This window comes from Aedes aegypti, chromosome 1 (assembly GCF_002204515.2).
Source record: "Aedes aegypti strain LVP_AGWG chromosome 1, AaegL5.0 Primary Assembly, whole genome shotgun sequence".
NCBI lineage: Eukaryota > Metazoa > Arthropoda > Insecta > Diptera > Culicidae > Aedes > Aedes aegypti.
The window spans coordinates 307074635-307097788 of NC_035107.1; the positions used below are offsets into that span (position 1 = coordinate 307074635).

At 42.1% G+C, this 23154-nt stretch overlaps 1 protein-coding gene across 6 annotated transcripts in view; it reads right to left on the bottom strand.

Annotated features, from left to right (window-relative positions):
* LOC5565140 overlaps positions 1-23154 on the bottom strand; it is a 64098-nt gene that overhangs the window by 34649 nt on the left and 6295 nt on the right. For all 6 annotated transcript variants that reach the window (XM_021838451.1, XM_021838450.1, XM_021838449.1 and 3 more), the window contains 4 exons: positions 12119-12976; positions 11891-12057; positions 551-823; positions 184-359 (listed from right to left, as the gene is read on the bottom strand). In XM_021838451.1, coding sequence (XP_021694143.1) covers positions 184-359; positions 551-823; positions 11891-12057; positions 12119-12730 — 1228 coding nt within the window. In that variant the 5' untranslated portion in view covers positions 12731-12976. The remainder of the gene's footprint in view (positions 1-183; positions 360-550; positions 824-11890; positions 12058-12118; positions 12977-23154) is intronic.

The following is a 23154-nucleotide window of genomic DNA, read 5'->3' on the forward strand; positions in this document are numbered from 1 at the left end:
CGCAATGCACCGAACCGACACTGAAATAACAAACACTTTTAACGGTTTTTCGCTCGAGATGGAATTATACGGGGAAAATATGATTTATTGTCGGAATGGATAATTTCAATCGGACGGCGGCGATGGACAACGCGTCGAAACGTTCCAGATCGCTACATGAAAGCTCTCGAAAGTGGTACTCACTTCGTGCCCCTCGGCTCTCATCGACCATATCGGTGAGATCCTCGGCGGAACTGGCCAAACTGTTCTCGCCGGGTGTTCCCGGCCCGGAACCGCCACTGACGACAATCCCGGACGATGAGCTGAACACCGAATCGCCGGAACTTCCCACGCATGGCACCGACGGTACCCGGAGGTATCTGTAACATCACAAACATCAAAATTAGACAAACTTCGAAGCGGGCCATTTGGCATACAGTTATTTGGAACAATGGTCATTCGGCTTAACCAAAATAATATCCCTTCTTTGAAAAGATTATGCCCAATGACCATTATGTCAAATGACCCAGACCCTACAAATTCTCCAACAGAAAACCATCCCCGAACTTACCGTGCCACTTCGTTGTTAACCGGAACCATCATCGCTTCCGAAGTTTTGATTTCGCTCGCTGCCGGCAGAGCGCTGGTCTTCTCCCACTTGAAGGCGGCCTTCACCTTGGTCCACTTAGACACCTTCGGTTTGAAGTCCGAAATGGCACTCTGCCGCCGGAGCGGATAGTTGCGGCCACTTTCCTTGCTGCCGCTGCCACTGCCGCCGCTGATCATGCCCATGCTCTGGTAGAATCCGGAGATCTCATCGTTGATTACGGATTTGCTGCGTTCCCTGTAAGTAGAAGGACAATAATGTGCAGCTAGATTATATTCCTCATAAACCCTCATTTGAAATAGATGCTACTAGGAGATAATGTCATTCATTTGTGATGTCGGGTTAAAATCTAATCATAAAGAAAAATTCAAACTCCATAACATAAAATAATGGTAAAACTCTCTGTCGTTAACAACGTATGGTAACGACACCCGCCTCGGTATGACCTTGAGCCGCTAAACAAACTTTGCGGTATAAGGATTCGCTTGCCGAAGCCCCTTTCGAAGACTGCTGGAGTACAATAACAGCAGCCATCAACGTCGCAGAAAAGAACATCGGAATGATTGGTTCGACGAGACCGCCCTTAGAACCCTGTCGAAGCATTTGGCAGCAGTTGGAAGCATCTCTGTCCAATTGCATTTTACATTTTACATCCTATTTTAAGGATGATGAATAAAACTTGGTATGTACTATAAGAGTTTTTAGAAAAATGCGACTCCGATTTACTGCCCATACTCGCATAACAGTCCCATTTATATAGAAAATCCCATAGAATATGGGACTTGTTACATTTAGACTTCGGAATCTAGAAACGAATTGAATCAGAACGCACGCGTCTACATCGATTTACTGTTCTTTATTTACTGTTCTCCTTTTGACCCCCATCTATGCACTCCCTCTACTACGACCAGTGCGCCCAGTTAATTTATTCTTAAGGAATATAACAATTTCCCTTTTCTGTCGATTTTTGAATAGTACAGGGGTATTCAACTAAAAACTCATCTCAAATGTTCATGTCAAAGTCTTCGAAACGTAGAGGGCGTTTTGTCTCCCTTTTAGGTCTGCTTCTTTCACGCTGCATACTCCGAGAACCCTGAACAGGGGTACTGCTGTTTTCTTCTTGTGGAGTTGCCCAATTCGAACAGCGCGATTCCTCCTCATTCTCCTGCATCGTTTGATCGTGCTCGTCATTATCTTGAAGTCGCTTCAGGTGTGATGAATTTCGCTGGAATCTTCTTCCGTCAGATGTTTCGACCAACACGTTGCTCCCATTCTTCTCAACAACGACGACTGGTTCTGCAATGTACGGTGTTGATAGTTTGTTTTGAGGTACCAGATTTCTCATTAGAACCCTGTCATGTGGACGCAAGGTAGACTCTCCAGCTCTGTGCACGTTGTCGTATCGAATTTTAGCATTTTGTTTGTAGCGCCAATCGTGGTCTCTAATTTCATCATCATCTCTGCCGACTCCATCTTCTATCTTCGGAACCCAGTCCCGAAAATTTCGACCGAAAAGAATTTCGGAAGGTGAACGACCTGTTGCAGGGTGCTGAATTAACGAGTAGACATAGTTCGCTTCGTCTAAATCAGCTTTCCAATCACTGTTATTAACTTGGGAAATCCTCAAAATTTTCAGTATTGAACGGTTTTGCCGCTCGACTTCCCCATTGGCCTGGGGCCAGTAAGGGGTAGTATGCTCAAGCTTGATACCGAGCTCCTTGCAAAAATCTTTCATCTGATTACTCGAGAAATTCTTAGCATTGTCAGAAATTAACACAGCCGGTATACCCATTCGGAAAAACGTTCTCCTCAGTCGATTAACTATGTCTCCACTAGTAGTAGTTTGCAAAACCTCTGTTACTCGAAATCGGCTGTACAAATCAATGAGGACGAGAATTGATTCTGAAGAAGGTAGTGGTCCTAACAAATCCATCGATAATGTGTGCCACGGCTGGTTTGGCAATTCTCTAACAGACATCGGCTCTGGTGCTGCAGCACAACTGACCAACTGACAGTCAAGACATGCTTTCACTGTTTGTTCAGCATCTCTATCGATTTTTGGCCACCAAACCTTACTTCGAAGACGTTGTTTGGTTTTCTCGATTCCTGGATGACCAATGTGTGCAAGCTTTAATACTTTGTTCCTCAAAACGACAGGGATAATAATCCGATTACTTCTCATTATGATGTCATTCACTACAACTATCTCCTCTCTGAATGGGTAATAACTCTTAACTTTTTCGTCCCATCGTCCCGTGTTGACAGCCTCTTTCAATCTCACCATTTCAGAGTCATTCAAGGTTCTTTCTAAAATATCTGCCAAAGAGATTGCACTAGGTTTGGCGGACTCAAGGATACTCATGAGCATAACTTCGCCGTCTTGGTCATACGTTGAGCATTCACGAAAGTGAGGGAGTCTCGACAATGGATCAGCGATATTGGCTTTTCCATTGACATGTACAATCTTGAACCGAAACGACTGTAGCCTTAAGGCCCATCGTTCAACCCTAGGGCATTGCTTACGTTGGGTTCCGAATATGACTTTTAGAGGTTCATGATCGGTGATAAGTTTGAACTCCAATCCTCTTAAATATGCTTCAAGTCGTTCTGTCGCCCACACCAAAGCTAATGCTTCCCTCTCGTTTTGTGCATATGCTTGCTCAGTTTTGGATAATCCTTTACTGATATAACATATTACACGCTTTTTACCCTGTTTCTCTTGGAGCAAAACGGCTCCCAATCCCACAGGGCTAGCATCCGCAATCAGGATGGTTTCATCCATGGGCGAATAATATCCCAGATTTCGTGGATTAGCAACTTCATCTTTGATTTTTTCGAATGCCAGAGTATGTTCATCCTTCCATTTGAATCGATTTTCTTTACATAACAGTCCTCTTAACGGTGCGGTGAGAGTTGATAAGTTAGGGATGAACTTACCGAGATAGTTGATCAGACCTAAAAAGCTACGAAGCTCTTCGACGGATTCTGGATTCCGAAACTGGCGGATAGCGGCCACTTTCTCCTCTGCTGAACTTATGCCTTTGTCACTCAACTGATGGCCCATGAAGCTGACTTCGGATTTCGCAAATTCACACTTATGTTCGTTCACAGTCATCCCACTTTCTTCCAGTCGCTCCAAAACAGCCTTCAACGCCCGATCATGACTTTCTCTGTCCGCTCCGAACACCAACACATCATCGATGAAAGATTTTACGCCCGGAATTCCTGCTAGCACTCGTTCCATTACGCTTTGAAATACTTCAGAAGCGCAATTCATTCCGAAGGTCAGACGCTTGTATCGATAATAACCGTTGTGCGTAGCAAAGGTAGTAATCGGTCTTGACTCTTTTGCTAATTCGAGTTGGTGAAAAGCCTTGTTCAAGTCGATTTTTGAAAACACTTTGCAGTTATGCAGATGAGGGACAATATCGTCAAATGTAGGAAGTGGATGGTGTTGTGGCACTATAGCTTTGTTCGCATCTCGCATGTCCACACACAATCGAATACTATCGATATTTCCCTGCTTTGGCCTTACAACGACTCGTGAGATCCACGGAGAATCTCGTGGGGCTTCCTCGATGACATCTTGCTCTAGTAATCTTGCTATTTCTTGCTCGACCTTCGGTTGCAATGGAATCGGGATACGATTTTGCGTCTGCTGGACCGGTTTCACCTTAGGATCGATTTGAATTTCCACCACAACTCCTTTCAACTTGCCGATCTTTTCTGGATCTGACCGGATTCTACAGATCGAAGTGTCAATTGTTAAGATTCCCAAACTAGTAGCTGCTTTGCGTCCGAGTAGGTTTGATCCGGGTTCCTTGACTACGAAGATCTTATCGCTCACGATTGACTGCTTTGTGGCTATGTCAGCAACAAACATACCTAGCACGTTTAGCTGATTGTTTCCATATGCCAACAATTTCTTCTTAACCTTATCTGTTTGGTATTGCACTTTCACTTTTTGGCTTTTCAGGTACTCCCACGCAGACTGACTGATGACGTTAACGCCTGCTCCAGAATCCACCATCCACGATAGTTTAATTCCTCCAACCTTGCAAGAAACATTGTCTTCTCCATCTGGGGTTACCGAGAAAACGTAATTAACGCTTTGTTCGTCGTCATCACATGAATCCTCTTCATCATACGATTCTTCTCCGCTTTCCGAATCATCCTTCGAGATTTGCTTCACCGTATTCCTACGCCTTGACTTGGAGTCCTTAGGATGCCGAGCAGTTTTCCGAGCTCCCTTCGTCTTACAACATCTCTTGAAGTGCCCAGTCAAGTGACACTTCTCGCACTTTTTGTCACGGGCAGGACATTCGTCATCATTAGCGTAATGGCCGGAGTAACCACAACGGAAGCATTCTCCTCTTGATCCGGTAACTTGATTCACCCTTTCCGTTTTGATGAGATGTTTCCGATGGTTCTCGATGGTTTCCAAAGAGCGTGCCACTTCAATTGTCTGAGCCAGCGTCATGTCAGGTTTCGTAAGTATCTTCGATCTTAGCTCATCCGAATAACCTTTTTCGAATATCTGCTCTTTAATGTTCTCGTCCAGCCAGTTCCCATATTCACACAGGCTTCCCTGCTCTCGCAGGCGTAACACAAATTTCTCGATCGACTCTTCAGGGCTCTGTTCAAGGTTTCTGAATATATGCCTTTCCCTCGGCAAACACTTTAGTGGCAAAAAATAGTCGTCGAGCAATTTCACTGACTCCTTATACAAATCTGAGCCTTCCGGTATGGGAACTTCTTCTTCTCCACGCAAATTGAAAAATATATCCTGGACGTCACTGCCCGCATAGTGTAACAAATACGAGCGTTTCCGTTCGGATGTCGTCACATTGTTGACCTCCAAGAAAATCTCGAAGCAGCGCTTCCATTTCTTCCACCGATTAGAAACAGTTGATGTGTCACTGGGGTCGAATCTCGGGAGATTGGATGTAGTATGATTCTCCATTTTCACTTATCTTCCGACGGACTGAACTTTGCAGACCGTTTCGCGCACTATAAGATTCTCACTTTTTGTTTATTTTGGTTTTTAACACAACCGTGTCACCTTCTTCTTCTTTTTTCAGTACACCACCGACGCCGCTCACAACAGCGTCGTCACGGTCGTCACCAATCACATCTCCAAAATCATCACATAGTCTTTTTCGTTCAGTCTATTTTCCGACTCGTTTCACCGCCATTTTGCTCCAATCACTTTCCTTGCCGCAAATTCAATCTCAAATATTCTTTTATTTCCAAACTTTTCCGAACTTTTCCGGCCGAATTCAATCAATTACCGAAGTCGTTTCTTTCAGGTTTTATTTTAACACATCTTCGTCGCCAAATGTTACATTTAGACTTCGGAATCTAGAAACGAATTGAATCAGAACGCACGCGTCTACATCGATTTACTGTTCTTTATTTACTGTTCTCCTTTTGACCCCCATCTATGCACTCCCTCTACTACGACCAGTGCGCCCAGTTAATTTATTCTTAAGGAATATAACAGGACTCTTATGCGAGTATGGGCAGTTTATCTCATACGAAGAATGGACGCATGAGCCCGACTACCCGAGCATGCAAAAAAAACTTAGTAGTAGAAAATGTTGATATGAATATCTGTAAGTGATATTAATTTCTTAGATCTGACATCTAAAATTTCCTCCTGGAATATTATTCGCATGTCATATTTAGCTTTTGTAAGATTACGGGGGTTAATCATTAGATCTGCAAACGTCAAATCATGATATGGCTCTAAAATTTATGGAACTTAATTTTGATATTATCTCTAAGTCATTATCATTATCCTCTAAGTCAATCAAGTCAATATCACATTTGATGGTCAGTATTTCGCCTCTGGTCGAGTACAGTTGTTAATCAATTAGATGACTGAAAAAAACTTATCGTATTGAAAATTTAAGGTGTCATACATATTTGGTCATTAAATCTTCACAATGAAATCAAAGCACGTATCTGACCCTCAGACTCTATTTTCTGGATTGTCAAGGCATTGAAGGCAACTCTTTCGGAACTCACCGCATCAAAACAGCGGTGCTACCGTATATGAGATTTAGCATTGTGACAGTATCGCTGTTATGTCAAACCGGTGCTGTTGAAACTCAAAACTTTGGAAAAATTGAAAAGCTTATAGCACTCTCCCATGCGAAATATAACATGAGCAAATACAGTCGCCTCTCCTCATATCGAAATCGAAGGGATCATCGAGATAGGGAGAGATCGAGGCAAAAAACAAATTTTTGATGAATACTAGATTGAAAAACACTCCGTTGCCAAGAAAGTTATACACAAACAAACGTCATTTTGCGCTCCTAATTTGTTTTGCATCCTAAAACTTTGGTCTAGTAACCTTCGATATTGGTCATATCGACATACGGAGAGAAAATTGAGAACGAAAAATCAACAGAAACACATCGAGATATGGAGATATCGTGATAAGGAGGATATCGAGATATGGGGAGTGAAAATGTATGCAGACTGAAGGGACTTATGAAATCATCGACATAGGGAGAGATATCGAGATGTAGAACATCGAGATGTGGAGAGTCGACTGTGTTGCCAAACGATAGTAATTCGAAAAAGGTCACCGGGAAAAACATTTCCCGAAAACTTTTCTACAGGGAAGCATGATGGCGCGGTAAATGGCTGGGCATGGCGTACCATTGGTACCTCGCGTACCTGCAGGAATAAAATAGATCCCTCTTGCCCAGCAACTCCTATCCCTACCTCCTCGTGGTACTGGCCAGGGTACGAGTAACCTTAGGGAAGATCGGGTAACCAACCCCCGGTGGGAACTTTGGGCGTATGCTGACAGGGAAGGGGGGGTTTGCTTTTGCAAACCTGGAGCATCTGTACTCCATGTTAGGAGCGGCTCACAACAGCGTCTGTTCCCCATGTCAGGGGCGGCTGATCATCGTCCGAGTGCCAGAGAAGGACTCTAAGCTAAACTGCGCACTATGGCCCTCCGAACATTTAAAGGGAATGGTCCTCCGGAAATCTAGGGGGTTGGTGTCAGGCCCTGCAAGCCAACCGTAAAAACACATCAGCACAGGAACGTCATCGAAAGAATACGGACCGGAACAATCGGCAAAGACCACAGCGACGAAAAAGGACTAGCGATTGGAAACTCGGTACGTGGAACTGCAAATCTCTCAACTTCATTGGAAGTACTCGCATACTCTCCGATGTACTGAAGACCCGTGGTTTCGACATCGTAGCGCTGCAGGAGGTGTGCTGGACAGGAGCATTGGTGCGAACGTTTAGAGGTAATCTAACCATCTACCAGAGCTGCGGCAACACACGCGAGCTGGGAACAGCTTTCATGGTGATGGGCGATATGCAAAGGCGCGTGATCGGGTGGTGGCCGATCAATGAACGATTGTGCAAGTTAAGAATCAAAGGCCGATTCTTTAACTTCAGCATAATCAACGTGCATAGCCCAAACTCCGGAAGCACTGATGATGACAAGGACGCATTTTACGCGCAGCTCGAACGCGAGTATGACCGCTGCCCAAGCCACGACGTCAAGATCATCATAGGAGATTTGAACGCTCAGGTTGGCCAGGAGGAGGAGTTCAGACCGACTATTAGAAAGTTCAGCGCCCACCGGCTGACGAGCGAGAACGGCCTACGACTGATAGATTTTGCCGCCTCCAAGAATATGGCCATTCATAGCACCTATTTCCAGCACAGCCTCCCGTATCGGTACACCTGGAGATCACCTCAGCAGACAGAATCGCAAATCGACCACGTTTTGATCGATGGACGGCACTTCTCCGACATAACCGACGTCAGAACCTATCGTGGCGCTAACATTGACTCCGACCACTAACTGGTGATGGTGAAACTGCGCCCAAAACTATCCGTCATCAATGATGTACGGTACCGACGCCCACAACGGTACAATCTCGAGCGGCTGAAACAACCGGATGTCGCCAATGCGTACGCGCAGCATCTTGAGGCAGCGTTGCCGGATGAGGGCGAGCTCGATAGGGCCCCTCTTGAGGACTTCTGGAGGACAGTCAAAGCAGCCATTAACGACGCTGCCGAAAGCATTGTCGGATATGTGGAACGGAGCTCAAGAAACGATTGGTTCGACGAGGAGTGCCAGGAGGTTTTAGAGGAGAAGAATGCAGCGCGGGCTGCAATGCTGCAGCATGGTACGCGGCAAAACGTGGAACCAGTGCTGGGAATGGTAATAGTAGTAGGCTTGACTTTTCGCGAGAATCACGTGGCTCTCCCAGTACAGTAGTTCAAAAACGTGAATCTCATCAAGTAGCCTCTGTTGGGTGCACGAATTTTCTAAATCATGAATGTCATTGAAGGCTCTAAATGCGGGAAATGCAGCGGGAAATAGAACATTTTTCTACAGTAATTTCGGGTTGCCCTTAGCAACGGGTGTTTTGCAATTTTCAAAACATTTTGCCTACAGCAGCGATGGGCGTGAGTTTCACTGGCCTCGCTGACTGTGATTGGCTTTGTTTGGCTACTGTAGAGTGAGTTTCAGATTTTTTCCCAACCCTGCGTGGAACGATACAGACTGAAGCGGAAACAGCAAACCCGCCTATTCCGGGACAAAAAGCGCCGCCTGGAAGAGGTGGAATGCCAAGAGATGGAGTTGCTGTACCGTTCTCAAGAAACGCGGAAGTTCTATCAGAAGCTCAACACATCCCGCAAAGGCTTCGTACCGCGAGCCGAGATGTGCCGGGATAAGGATGGGAGCATCTTGACGGACGGACGCGAGGTGATCGAAAGGTGGAAGCAGCACTACGATGAACACCTGAATGGCGCAGAGAACACAGGCACAGAAGGTCAGGACAACGAAGGCGATGGCTACGTCAGCACAGCGGACAGCGGAAACCAACCAGCTCCCACGATGGGGGTAGTTAAGGATGCCATTCAACAGCTCAAGAACAACAAGGCCGCTGGCAAGGATGGCATCGGAGCCGAACTCATCAAGATGGGCCCGGACAGGTTGGCCGCTTGTCTGCATCGGCTGATAGTCAGAATCTGGGAAACGGAACAACTACCGGAGAAGTGGAAGCAAGGTGTTATATGCCCTATCTACAAAAAGGGCGACAAACTGGAGTGTGAAAATTATCGTTCAATCACCATCCTAAACGCCGCCTACAAAGTGCTATCCCAGATTCTCTTCCGTCGTCTATCACCTATAGCAAACGAGTTCGTGGGAAGTTATCAAGCAGGTTTCATCGACGGCCGCTCGACAACGGACCAGATCTTTTCCGTGCGGCAAATCCTCCAGAAATGCCGCGAGTACCAGGTCCCTACGCACCATTTGTTCATCAATTTCAAGGCGGCATACGATAGTATCGACCGCGTAGAGCTATGGAAAATCATGGACGAGAACAGCTTTCCCGGGAAGCTCACAAGATTGATCAGAGCAACGATGGACGGTGTGCAAAACTGCGTGAAGATCTCGGGCGAACACTCCAGTTCGTTCGAGTCTCGGCGGGGACTACGACAGGGCGATGGACTTTCGTGCCTGTTGTTCAATATTGCGCTTAAAGGTGTTATGCGGAGAGCCGGGCTTAACAGTCGAGGCACGATTTTCACGAGATCCGGACAATAGGGTCCTAAAGCCCTGTCCCAATTTTAGTGCCAAACGCTTAAGTTTAGGCCAAAAACACATGTTTACTCAATTTTCTAATGTTTTCCGTTGGTTTAAGTCCAAAAAACATTTTTTTTAGATTTTGTCACATCCTTTGTCTTAAACTCAAATTTTGGGTGTATTTTGTTTTGCGTGTCCCTTACGAAATCTCAGATAGGAACAACCCCAGTGGTCTAACTAAAACCCCTGTGGTGTTTTTGTCGACTAAGCGAACGTCAAACATGATCAAAAGTGTCAAGGTTGATTTGTGGACCAAATGTTTAAATAGGCCTTTTCATGTGACAGGTCCGTCTATGCATTTGTTTACATCGGTGGAAGACCGGTGCATACACGAGGCTGTCATTTTCATAGAAGAACTGTCAAAGAGCTTCCCGATCAGCTGTTTTGGAACGTCATGTGAATAGGCCTATTAAAGTTTAAACATGATATAGCCATTATTTGAGCGGGAAAAATTGCTAAAGTAGTTACAGTAACATGCTTTTTCGTGTTATTAAATAATAACAAGATTTCATTAAAAATTTTAGGACCCAATTTGTTTGCTTCGCGGACGACATGGATATTATTGGGAGAAAAATTGAAACGGTGGCAGATTTGTTCACCCGCCTAAAACGCGAAGCAACAAGAGTCGGGCTAATGGTGAATGCGTCGAAAACAAAGTACATGCTGGTTGGCGGAACTGAGCGCGACAGGACCCGCCTAGGAAGCAGTGTTACGATAGACGGAGATACCTTCGAGGTGGTGGACGAGTTCGTCTACCTCGGATCCTTGTTGACGGCTGACAACAATGTTAGTCGGCAAATACGAAGGCGCATCATCAGCGGAAGTCGTGCCTACTATGGGCTCCAGAAGAAACTGCGGTCAAGAAAGATTCACCCTCGCACCAAATGTACGATGTACAAAACGCTCATAAGACCGGTAGTCCTCTACGGGCATGAGGCGTGGACTATGCTCGAGGAGGACTTGCAAGCTCTTGGGGTTTTCGAACGCCGAGTGCTAAGGACGATTTTCGGCGGCGTACAGGAGAACGGCGTGTGGCGGCGAAGGATGAACCACGAGCTCGCTCAACTCTACGGCGAACCCAGTATCGTAAAGGTAGCTAAAGCTGGAAGGATACGCTGGGCAGGGCATGTTGCAAAAATGCCGGACAATGCCGGTGTTCGCTACGAATCCGGTCGGAACAAGAAGGCGTGGGGCGCAGCGAGCTAGGTGGATTGACCAGGACCTGGAGAGCGTGGGTCACAGTCGAGGATGGAGAGAAGCGGCCATGAACCGAGTGAATTGGCGAATTATTGTTGGCGAGGCTTTATCAAGATAATTGATGTAAAGCCAAATAAGTAAGTAAGTAAGTAAAATTGTAATATTGAACTTGATTTTTATAAGATACTTTTCGAAGCAGAGTTGCCAACGAAAACTGTCATCAAATTTCCTCCAACCGTAATATCCCGGATGTTGTTTTTGCTTAAAATAATTCATAAGCGAACCATTAATTTGAAGCGATAATCAAACTTGTTTTCGGGGAAATGTCGGACAATTTCATCCGATTTTTTTTCTTTCGGTTTGATGACTTCTAGGTAACTTATTTAATGCACCCAAGAAGTATACATCATTAACCCAAATGCTAGATATCACTAATAATCGAAACAAACATCACAAATGTTACTCACCTTTTCGAACTGCTCCGTTTGCTGCTGGCACTGTTCCCCGCCGCTAGGATCGTTTCCAGCAGTGCCAAATTGTGTTCGATTTCACTATCCAGCAGATCGTTGTCGGAGTTATCCTCCTGCTGCTGCTGCTGGCCACCGGCCAAAAACGCTTCCGGATCTCTATTCATCTGGAATGATCGATTTTTTGAAACAAACTTGCAAATGGCAAAGCCACCCTCACTATCTCACCGAGCTCTGCATCAGCTTCAGCTTGCGGATCATCTCCACGTTCTTCAACTGCCAGTGCATGCGCATGTTCTGCTCCTGGAGTGTGAGCAGCTGCTTGATGAGATCGTGCAACCGATCGAGTTGATCAAGAGCTCCCTTCGTTGAAAGGGCCGCCGCAACCGAAGGCCCCGTCCGGTTCAGAAGCATGAGAAATTCGTTGGGCGAGTCGAAGGCCGCCTCGGAACCCTCGATCTTGATCGGCTGCGGCGGCGCTGAAGATCCTGGAGCGCTGGAGTCCCCTTCCCCACCACTACTACCCACCGGAGAGTGTAGTATCCTGTTTAGACTAGAACTGGTATCACTATCACATAGAAGCTTCAGAAACATACTTTCGCGCTCGTTGTACGTGAAGAGTCGTTTGAAGGGATCGGTCTCCAAACTGCTGTCCGCGGTCGGCGGTTCCGAGGGATTTTCCCCACCGGTAGGCGAAAGCATTGCTGTAGAACCGGGACACAGTCCCAACGTTGGATCGGGAGGGGGAGTGGGGAGATTTTCCCGCTTGCACTCCGACGATCGCTTGCGATGGGCTTTCACTTTTTCCTTTTCTTTCTCCATAGTTGGCGCGAAGATCATGCACGCAATTCAAAAAGCTTAGTAGGCACTGGATTTCGATTGATCACTTGGTCGGGTTTTCCTTTGCTTTCGAAGCACACTTGGATCTACGATCACGTTTCACATTTTCTAGCAGTTCGGCGGTATATCTGTTTCCACTACATCTCACTCACTGATCGATTGATAGCACTTCGATTCCAGGGAAACAGTAGCATGTGCTGTAAACACGCATTCTTCTACTAGCTGGATGGTCTGCCGCTCGGATTTCTGATGTAATAACAACAATAGTAGTAAATAATGAAGCGATCGCTGGAGAGCACATGGCGACTGGTTTTGCGTTGCTCTATATGACGATGTGACCGAACGAGCAGACGATCGACCGCCACCGAGGTGCTGATATCGAGTAAAAATTTGCATATGTCATGTGTTTTTTGCTGGCTCTCGCCTACTCAGTTTTATAATATCTATAGGAGAGACTGGGAATACTCGAACCCCGGGGAGACTTAATCGTACCCTATTTTCTCGAAATCTACAACAGTTTTATTCTTAACTATTTTATTCAATACAGTGAAACCTCCATCAGTCAATGTTCTATGAGTCGATATCTTCTCATGGCACCATACTAATATCAAAATTTCACGGTTACTATGATGGGCCTTCCTTAGCCGAGTGGTTAGAGTCCGCAACCACAAAGCAAAGCCAAGCTGAATGTGTCTGGGTTCGATTCCCTGACTTCCCTGAGCACAGAGTATCATCGTACCTGCCCCAAGATATACGAATGCGAAAATGGCAACATTGGCAAAGAAAGCTCTCAGTTCATAACTGTGGAAGTGCTCATATGAACACTAAGCTGAGAAGCAGAAGAAGAAGAAGATGATCTTGAAAACATGTTTACTCAAGAGGCTTTACAGAAATCTCGTCAAATTATAGTTTCCATAGAATAACAGAATAAACTCTCCCCAGTCTCCCATACATATATGCCCACAGCCGGCTCAGTGCACGCGCTTTGTGTTCATTAAAACTGGTCTCCGATCGGTGTGCTTCGATCGCATTCATTGGTTGGGTGTGATTGAAAAGTGCAGCTTCAGGAATTTTGTTTACATTAGTCGCATGACAGCGTTTTGGTAAACTAACTGTAAAATTTTGCAAATCGATCGAAGAAGACGGTCTCGTCAATGGGTGAAGATTTTTTTTATTTTGGACACCTTTCCGCCTGCTTTGATTCTTGCTCGGTGCCATATGTCGACCATGGATCATTCGTAGGCGCGCGAAACATCTTCATTCTGTGCGGCGGAAATTTTGAAATGGAGACGCATGGTTCGTTACCATCGAAACCACACCAAAGACAAAGTGCCGCTTAGTTTACCCTCAAGAAGTCAAAATGAAGAGAAAAAACAAAACGACGCACAGAAGGGTAATGAGAACGAAATCGTGGCCATAATTAAATATAATTATAATTATCGATAACTTTTTCAAAAAAAAGAATTACTTAATCTATTTCCAAATAAATCTACTTTTTTATTTATTTTTTCTTTACGTGTATCCTCAAAACTTTACATGTAAGCAGCAGGCGTGCAAAAAATCTGATTTTCCATATTTTTTTCATAAAGATTATATGACAAAATGATACACCGTTTCGTTTAATTACTTATGTGGATATGGTGTTTTGCAACAATTCGAAATTAATCCTAATCTAGATCCTAATGCTATACTAGTGTTTAAGTCAAGCATAAGACCTGGGAGGGAGGCACAGATACTACACACGAAATATGACACAACACTTTTCCAAATTGCAAGATAATTTCCGGTCACCAACGACAATCAAGGCAGGCTTGCGAAGAATCGCTAGTTTTCTTTTGTTGTGTACTTTCGATCTTTCTGGACAAACTTGGGAAAAGGGCCATTGTTTTATGTGCATCCAATTTTAATTTTGATTGGAAAAGCGTAAAAAGTTGCGTGATTCAATACTTTATATTCGATCAAATCAGAAGGTGCTATCGTGGCATTGCTTTTGGGTGTGCAGGAATTGATTTTCAACCGATTGTTGTCAACTTTGTTGAAATGCAAAAATATGTTTTGATCAATTACGCGCTTTTTTCATGTTTGTCCATTCTTTAAGATCTGGGCTCACAGTGACAGTTCGTGACAGCAGAATCTCGGCTCACTATGACGTACATAAATTTTGTATCGGTTTCTCCCTCCCAGCATAAGAACCTCGAAAGCAAGAAATAATTTTGACCACCATTGACCAAAATTACTCCCGCGTGCGACAGAGAAGCGCCCAAGTCACAGAAACAAATTTATGGCAATATTTCAAGGCCGTTCGACTGCCTTCTGGCAATTCGTAAGGGGAAATGACTCAGACTGACAATACAGAGCATTCCGCGGCCACCGTTCGTCTGGCAACGCAATCCAGACATTTGAGAACATCTGCAAAATTTTCCAAGTCAAAGTGATAGCCGAAAACCGCCGCTAGTCTTATTCTTGTCCATCGTCTTTTTTTTTTTTTCAAGGAAGATGAAAAATCACCATCGGAAAATGTGTGATTTTCGCCCGATTCTGATAAATGGGATTCTATTTTTCTCATCAGAAATGGAAACACACTTTTGAGCAGCGTATCCAACCTTCCAGACTTGAGTGGTATTTCAAAATTTTTGTGGATAAAATTTTCTAGATATTCGAAAGATCTAGAGATCTAGAGAGAATTTTGTAATGAATGTGTAAGGTTTCAGACCTGGCATCCCTGCCTTTGAGTGGGGCGCGCACCCTTTTTTCAGGAAGGGAAGAGGGTGCTGCCCGTTGGCATTTGAAAAGCTTAAAATATACCGCCCAGGTTAACGTAGAGAGAGAGAGGGGGGTCCACTTTCAATTAAACTTTATGATCTAATCAATGTCGTCGCAGCCGTCATAGTCGGCCGGTGGAAAAGCGACATTCCATCACGCGAAATCGCCGGATCGGAGCAACCCGTTGCTGCTGCTGTGATGGTTGACGACGACTACCTACTACGATTGGACCGTCTAATTTGGTGACGACAACCGAAAAAGTCACGTGACAGTCAGCCATGACACCCAATTAAGCGCTCTTAACCTTTTCGCTGAGCCGGGTGAGTTTCTCGCGGTGTTTAATCGATAATTGAGTGGAAAATTTCCTTAAAAAATATATGGAGGAAAATGAAATGAAGAATTTAGTTCTTTATTTGAGGGATCTAAATGCAAAGGGGTATAAGTGACATTTTGGTCGGTTTTGAGCTCTACTGTAAAATTCTACTGTTTTCGATTTTTCCAACGGTAAATTTTCTGTCCAACAGAAATATTAATAAATCGTAGAAGGATCGCTCGTACACTGCTTATTTGTCACTTACACCCTTTGCTTCTAACTCCCTCATTTCGTATTAGAGTTCAAAAGAATGCAGTGAATTCGATTAAAACTTGCACGTATATACCTCAAAGTTTTGTTACACTTTGACGAGATGGGAACAACTGAGTAGTTTTGAAAGTTTGTTTATGAAGTAGTTACTCAAATCCAGTAAACCATTTTTCAAAAATGGTGAATCTGCGTCAAAAGTGAGTGCAAGTTTATGTCAAAGACGAAATAAAGACTTTCATATTCCTTGAAGATATCTAAACGAGCAAAATCTAGAATGCTGTCAAAAGTGTACTGCGATCTGTCAAACTTGAGTATCAACTGTGCACAGATACTTAACTCTTCATACTAGTTAGCAAATTATTACTGATGTTCTAGTTCCTCGAATGTTTTCGTAAAATATAGGACTTAGAATCTACAAGAAAAACTATGGAACATGTAATTGAACATTTGGTTTCCATAAAGACCATAACCGCCAAGGGGAGACAGGGAGGGCCGTGGCCGGCGGAAAAAAATCAAAACCAACTGGTTTGCTACAAAGATGAATATTTTGTTTGTATTTTTGAAAGATGGTCTTGTGACAAATTCTTAGAATTAAAAAAAAAAGAAATCCGACTTCTGCCACAACATTTGTCAGAAATCACTCGAAGGTTTTATCATCAGTCCACGACCGATACCTTGTGAAATTCGTCAAGTTTTTTCTACAGATATTCTTAGCCATCTCTCAAGATATTTTCTAATTACTCATTCGAGATTTTGCCTCCGATAACTCCATGAAGTCTTTCAAAGTTCCTTCGGAAATCATTTTTCTTAAAATTTTCTCTGGAAATCCTCAGTGAAATGCAACCTGCGACTAATTGAAAAAATTGTTCAGAGAAACCTCTGAAAACTCCCCCAAGAACTCTTCCAGAAATTACGTTTCCATTGATTTTCCTCATGTAGTCTTAAGCTAAGTATGCAGTTCAACTCAAGAAATGTAAAAATTTCTGCTCAAGAAATGGACAAGAAATTTTCTACAGTGAGCACCATTTGAACTGACATTTCTCTTCAACAGCGTACTGCGATAAGCTAAGTATGCTGTTTCGCTCAAGAAAAGTAAAGAAATTCCTTGACTGAAAGGGTCAAGAAATTTCCTACAGAGAGCCCCCTTCGAAGTGACATTTCTTCTCAACTGCGTAATGCGATCAGAAAAAAGTGATTTTCTTGACCATTTCTTGGGAGAAATTTTCCACGCATCGAGATAGGCGATTCCTTTTCTTATCAGTAGCAAACCGGCCTATAAAAGAAAAATGCTTTTCTTGAGCGTTTCTTGCAAGAAATTTTCCACGCATCGAAATAGGCAATTACTTTTCTGTTGAAGTGCATACTTCCCATTAAGAATATAACCGTGCAATTTCTCCAGGAATGTTGATAAGGCTTCTTCAAAGAAATTTCAAAAACTCTTCAGGAATTTTTCTAAGCATTCCTTCTTGAATTATTATAGAAATTACAAAAATATACAACAATTTCTGCAAGAATTTCCCATGGTATTTCTCTGGGAGTGTACCAGAATTTTGTTTGAAGAAATTCTACCTGGTGGTGAATTTTTGGAAATGTTTATGTAGAAATCTTTGGATGAATTTGCGGAAGAATATTTATGTTATGCTCAAAGAAATGTGAAGAAGAGCTATTAAGAATATAACTAGGAAGAGTTCCTAAAGAAATCCGCACAATTGATTATTGTTATTAATCTTTTATGAATATTTGTAGAAATTTAGGCAATTTAAGAGAAATTAGAAACATATTCTTATTGGAGTAGTTGTTGGTTTACACCAGAGAACCGCTGAGAGAATCATAGAAAGTATTCCAGGAAGAATTTATGTGAAATATTAAATGTTTTACATTTATTTTATCAAAGAAATATTTTGGAAAGAATTTTTAAAGAACTCCATCATAATACATATTTTCTACAAAAAATTCTCATCGATGGAAAGATCATTTATAGAACTCTAGACTAAGTATGACAGAGTCCCAGAAAAAAATAAGGAGATGAAAGAAATCTTGAAATAATTTTAAATTGATTTCTGAACTAAACTTTGGCAGTATCCCTTAGACAATTCCTAGAGGCAAATTTTGAAGAAATCTGGTGAGAAATTGAATGTATCATTTGTGGGACTCTTAGAGAGTCAAAGAGATCTGCACATAAATCTTCGTAGAGGTTTCCAGAGATCAGGAATGGGTAGGTTGAACCACCTCAATCTCAATGTCATAATTCATCAATTTCCCACGAAAATGCCATTTTCGACACTTTCAAGTCTCATTATTATAAACTTTTACATGAAACGTACATTATCCTCATTCTATCACAGAGGACTAAAAACAGTTTACTATACGACATAATTCATTCTACTTGTTAGGTATCGTCTCCATTTAATGGATTGAAAAGTCTGAAGATTTGACTGAGTGCTTTGCGAAGGTCCAAGCTGTTCAATTCGCGTTTTTCACGCGCTCGGAGTGTTTTTGTTTTCGGTTAGCGCTTCATTTGCGCGCCATCGGAGTGATTTTATATCCCAGCTTATGCGTATTGATGCCGAGATTGTGACTGTTCAGTCAAGCGTGAGCTCGTTTCATGCTTATTGTAACATATTTGTATCATGGCATATATTTGTTTACGTATTTGTTAAACAAACCATGGATGGTTCGTCACTTTAGGTGTCAGCATAAACATTTATTCATGTTTTATAAAATTTTGGGATTCAAACCTTTGAATAGTTCGACGTTTAAAATGTCGACACATTCATAGATCACTTCTTAAACGGATGTTACATGAATCGCATCACTTACCAAGGTGAATCCAGATCATGTAGCTCTTCAACCCTCCCACTAACAAAAATCCTTCCCGTGACAACCATGAAGATGCAGAGGTATACTCGGTCTTTAGTAACAATGGATGTCACATTAACATTCCTTCCCTTCCCAGATGACCGTAAGGACGTGAGCAGCGCTGTTATTGAAATTGCTAAGTTTGGAGCTCTCGAAATTGCACATTTAAGATGGTATGCCAGGGGAAATCGGTTCAAACCGACACCCTCAGCTTATTGATAAAATTTGTGTAGTTTCGCTTGTTGAATTAACCTAAAATTGTTGTAGGATCACATATTAATTATTTATTTATCAATTGATCGCATGACCCATTATAAAGAATGCTGGCTTTCGACTTTTAGGGCCCCTTGCACCAAGGGATTATAAACATGTTACGTAAATTACTCAGAAAAGAAAAGAGATCAACTAAATATATGCGAAAATTTCATAGGTTCATGCTAAAATTGTAAATTTGGGGTGAATACATATGATTCACTTGTTTTAATGGAATGTTTACGAAGATAAAGTTGTTGTGAATGATTGATTGTGATCTGGGAGGGAGACACCGATACTACACACGAAATATTGAACAACACTTTTCCAAATTGCAAGATAACTCCCGCTCTCCAACGACAATCAAGGAGGCTTGGGAAAAATCGCTAGTTTTCTTTTGTTGTGTACCTTCGATCTTTCTGGTCAAATTTGGAAAAAGGGCCATAATTTGATGTTCATTTCATTTCAAATTTAATTAGAAAAGAGTAAAAAGATGCGTTTTTCAATACATTATATTCGATCAAATCAGAAGGTGCTATCGTGGCATTGCTTTTGGGTGTGCAGGAATTAATTTTCAATCGATTGGTGTCAACTTTGTTGAAATGCAAAAATATGTTTTGATCAATTACGCTCTTTTTTCATGTTTGTCCATTCTTTAAGATCTGGGCTCACAGTGACAGTTCGTGACAGCACAATCTCGACTCACTATGACGTACATAAATTTTGTATCGGTTTCTTCCTCCCAGGTTTTGATAATAAATAGTTTTAGTAAAAAAAAAACAGAAGAGTTTCATTATTTTCAGATAATGAAAACCGTCGAACCTCAATGTGTGTAAATGAATAATTTAAGTAAAAAAAACAAATAAAATTTAATTAGTCCATCAATTTTTAATTAGAAAAAGTTGTTCAAGCTCAATCAGTTTAGTTTAAACGTAGTAACATAGAAAGTAAAAGTATCAACTTACGGCAAGTCATATAGTATCATATTTCGCATATTAACAAGTTCTCCATCCGTGACCTTCATTGGAATTCGAAAAACAAGACATACACGAATGACAGAGAAAGTGTTTCTGACAAGAAGGATTTCCTGAAGTTATGTTATGATGCAAAGCAAGGTCTCGATTTTACCCCAAATGAAAGTGTCGATCTCACCCCGAAAGGACAATTTATTATCAATAGCGTTTTCAGCTGTGAATAATCCAGAAATTAAGTAATTCTTCATGTTATATCTATGAAATAATAAAAAATGATGATTTAGGCGCACATCAAATGAAGACATTTTGAAAAAAATGCTGGCGGAATTGTTCAAGAATAACAGCGAAATTTTGCAACTGCCGTTTCTTCTATGTTGTCCATTAAGTTTTTTTCATTTATTTTGGTCGTTAATTGGTAGAGTCAGTTGTTGTATCATCTGAAACTCAACATTTTACAAGTAAAGATAGGGTGTGGTAAAAAATGCATGAAAATCCGCTCAATCACAGAGTAGCAACTACGAATTTTACAGTTTATCAATGCTTACGCTTATTGTATGCTCACTTTTCGGATAATCCGACCACAAATTTCTCTTCGATAACTTCATATTAAAATTACTTCAGGTGGGCAAGCATGGGAAACACTCACTCAGTTTTTGTGTTTCCTTCACTCGCTTCCACGCACAGTCGGGAGCGAGAAAGCCGTTTCTCTAACCAAGCCGAACGTTTCAATTTCCAGTGCCCATTCTGCTTCTTCGGTGAGCGCCAAGCGAAACAAAAATCGGCAACTGATTGGGTCGCTACCGATTTTAAAAGCCGAAGGCAACCGAATGCATACCGAATGATTGTTTACATTCTGATTCCGTTGGAGAGACATTCGGATTTGAGTGCTGATGAGTGTTCACTGACTATCAATCCACACCACGGAATGATTCAGTGAGTGGGAATCCGCTCACTCAGTTCAATGCATTCGGCGAATGGATGCTTAATGCTTTCACTCGTACCTCGCAGATAGAAGTGTGTTGGCATTCACTTCTCTTCGTGTTCCTTCCGATTCTTGCTTTTACACAATCGGTTTTGACGCTTTCATGCTACACTCCACCCAGTACGATTCAGCTATCACTGAATGTTCGGTAGCAGCAGATTTTTTGCTATTTTGACGTTAACTACGTCTTACGGCAATATACTGGGTGTCAATTGAAAATCTAAAATGTTGCGACCGTCACGAAATTATGTAAGATTTTGAATACTAATAATTCAGCCATTTACAGGTAGATTTTCAATATTTTCCCACCAATCGGTCGGGAATTTATACAACATTTTACTCAAATTAAGAAAACTTTTGATTTTTGACGATAGACTGCCGAAAATTGTGAAAATGTCGACCCCTTTCTTACGCAACCAAACACGTGGGTAGCGAAGCACACTATAAAAGCAGACCAATTTCTGCTTCTTCGCTCATTATTCTTTTGACGTTGGGACTGGGTGTCAATTGAAAATCTATAATGTTACGACCGTTACGACATTATGTTAGAGTTTGAACTAAAGGAAGGCTGCAACTATGACAGTCGACTAAAATTCAAATGCAGAAAATCATTTGGCGTAGTTAACGTCATGCGGTCGTGTCTTGTACACAACTCCCTCTGATTTTTTTATCGGTGGCGTTCGGGAGAGTGAGTGAATTTTCCCATGCTTGCAGGTGGGCATGTTTTTTCAAGCATTTTAGAAATTACTCCACGAATTTCGAAATTCCTACAAATATTCCTCAATGGCATGGATTTCTTCAGGAATATTTCCAGGATTTGCTTCAAGAGCTACTAAAAAGTCGTTCAACTATTATTTAACGAATTTCTGGACAAGATCCCGATGCAATAATTTACTGAAGAAATCTCTGGATCAACTTCTGATGAAATGCCTTTGGAACTCCTGCAGGAACCATTGAAATGATTGTAAACCATTCAAAAATAAATCTAAAGGTATCAGATTTGACATGTCATAACGATATTCACCTCACTGAAATACCTCAAGACCCCCAAGCTAAAAGCTACATCAGTTCAAGTTTTATAACGTGGTTTTCTAAAATCCTATTTTCGTTGATGTTTTCACTTCAATTGAGCACCGTATCAACCCGAACCGTCTGATGTATACTCTAAATCGTCCGTGCTTGATAAAAATTCATTGAAATATGTTTTTTCCCGGTACAAAGCACAGTGTTCATTTTTCCAGCACTTCCCCTACCAGGTTCTCAGGAGGAAGACCAGGACTCAAGAAGGAGGAATTATTGAGAAAAATCTATATATAAATAAAAATGGAATGGTGTTTGTATGTCACGAAATGGCTTGAAAACGGGCTATCGGATTTTGAAAATTCTTCCATAGTTATGTTCCTGAGGTGTTCCGACGTGTTTGTGGATATAAAAAGTAGAGGATATTTAACGGGAAAATTGAAAAAACTAGAGTGAACGGAACTTCCATTTTGCACGGGACGTTTCATGGCGTTTTTCAACAGCCTACTTGATGGCAAGACGAAGTTTGCCGGGACCACTTGTGTTAAATAAATTCCAGAATAGCAATCTGCAAGTATTTTTATAGGAATTCCTCGAAAAACTTTGGCTAAAAACCTTGAGAGAATTCCTAAAGCTCAGAATATTTGGAGAAATCACAGGAAATATTTCTGGAGAAATCATAGAAAGTATTCCTGGTGAAATTGCTGTAGCATCCCTTGGCAGCATGATCCTTGAAAGCACCCGGAAAACTCATTGGAGGAATTAATAGATAAATCCCAAAAAGAGCTACTGTATAACCCTTGGACTTGTAGTAATTGGTTTAAGAATTTTGCAGTATTGAAAAAACTGAAAACACTGGAGCAATTCCTGCGAGAATACCTGAAGATTTGCTGTGTGTAAAACTCTAGATGATTTCTTAGAGACATCTCTGTAGTAATTCCTGAATAAATTCCAGAATTAGCAGATATGTAGAAACTTCCCAGTATCTCAG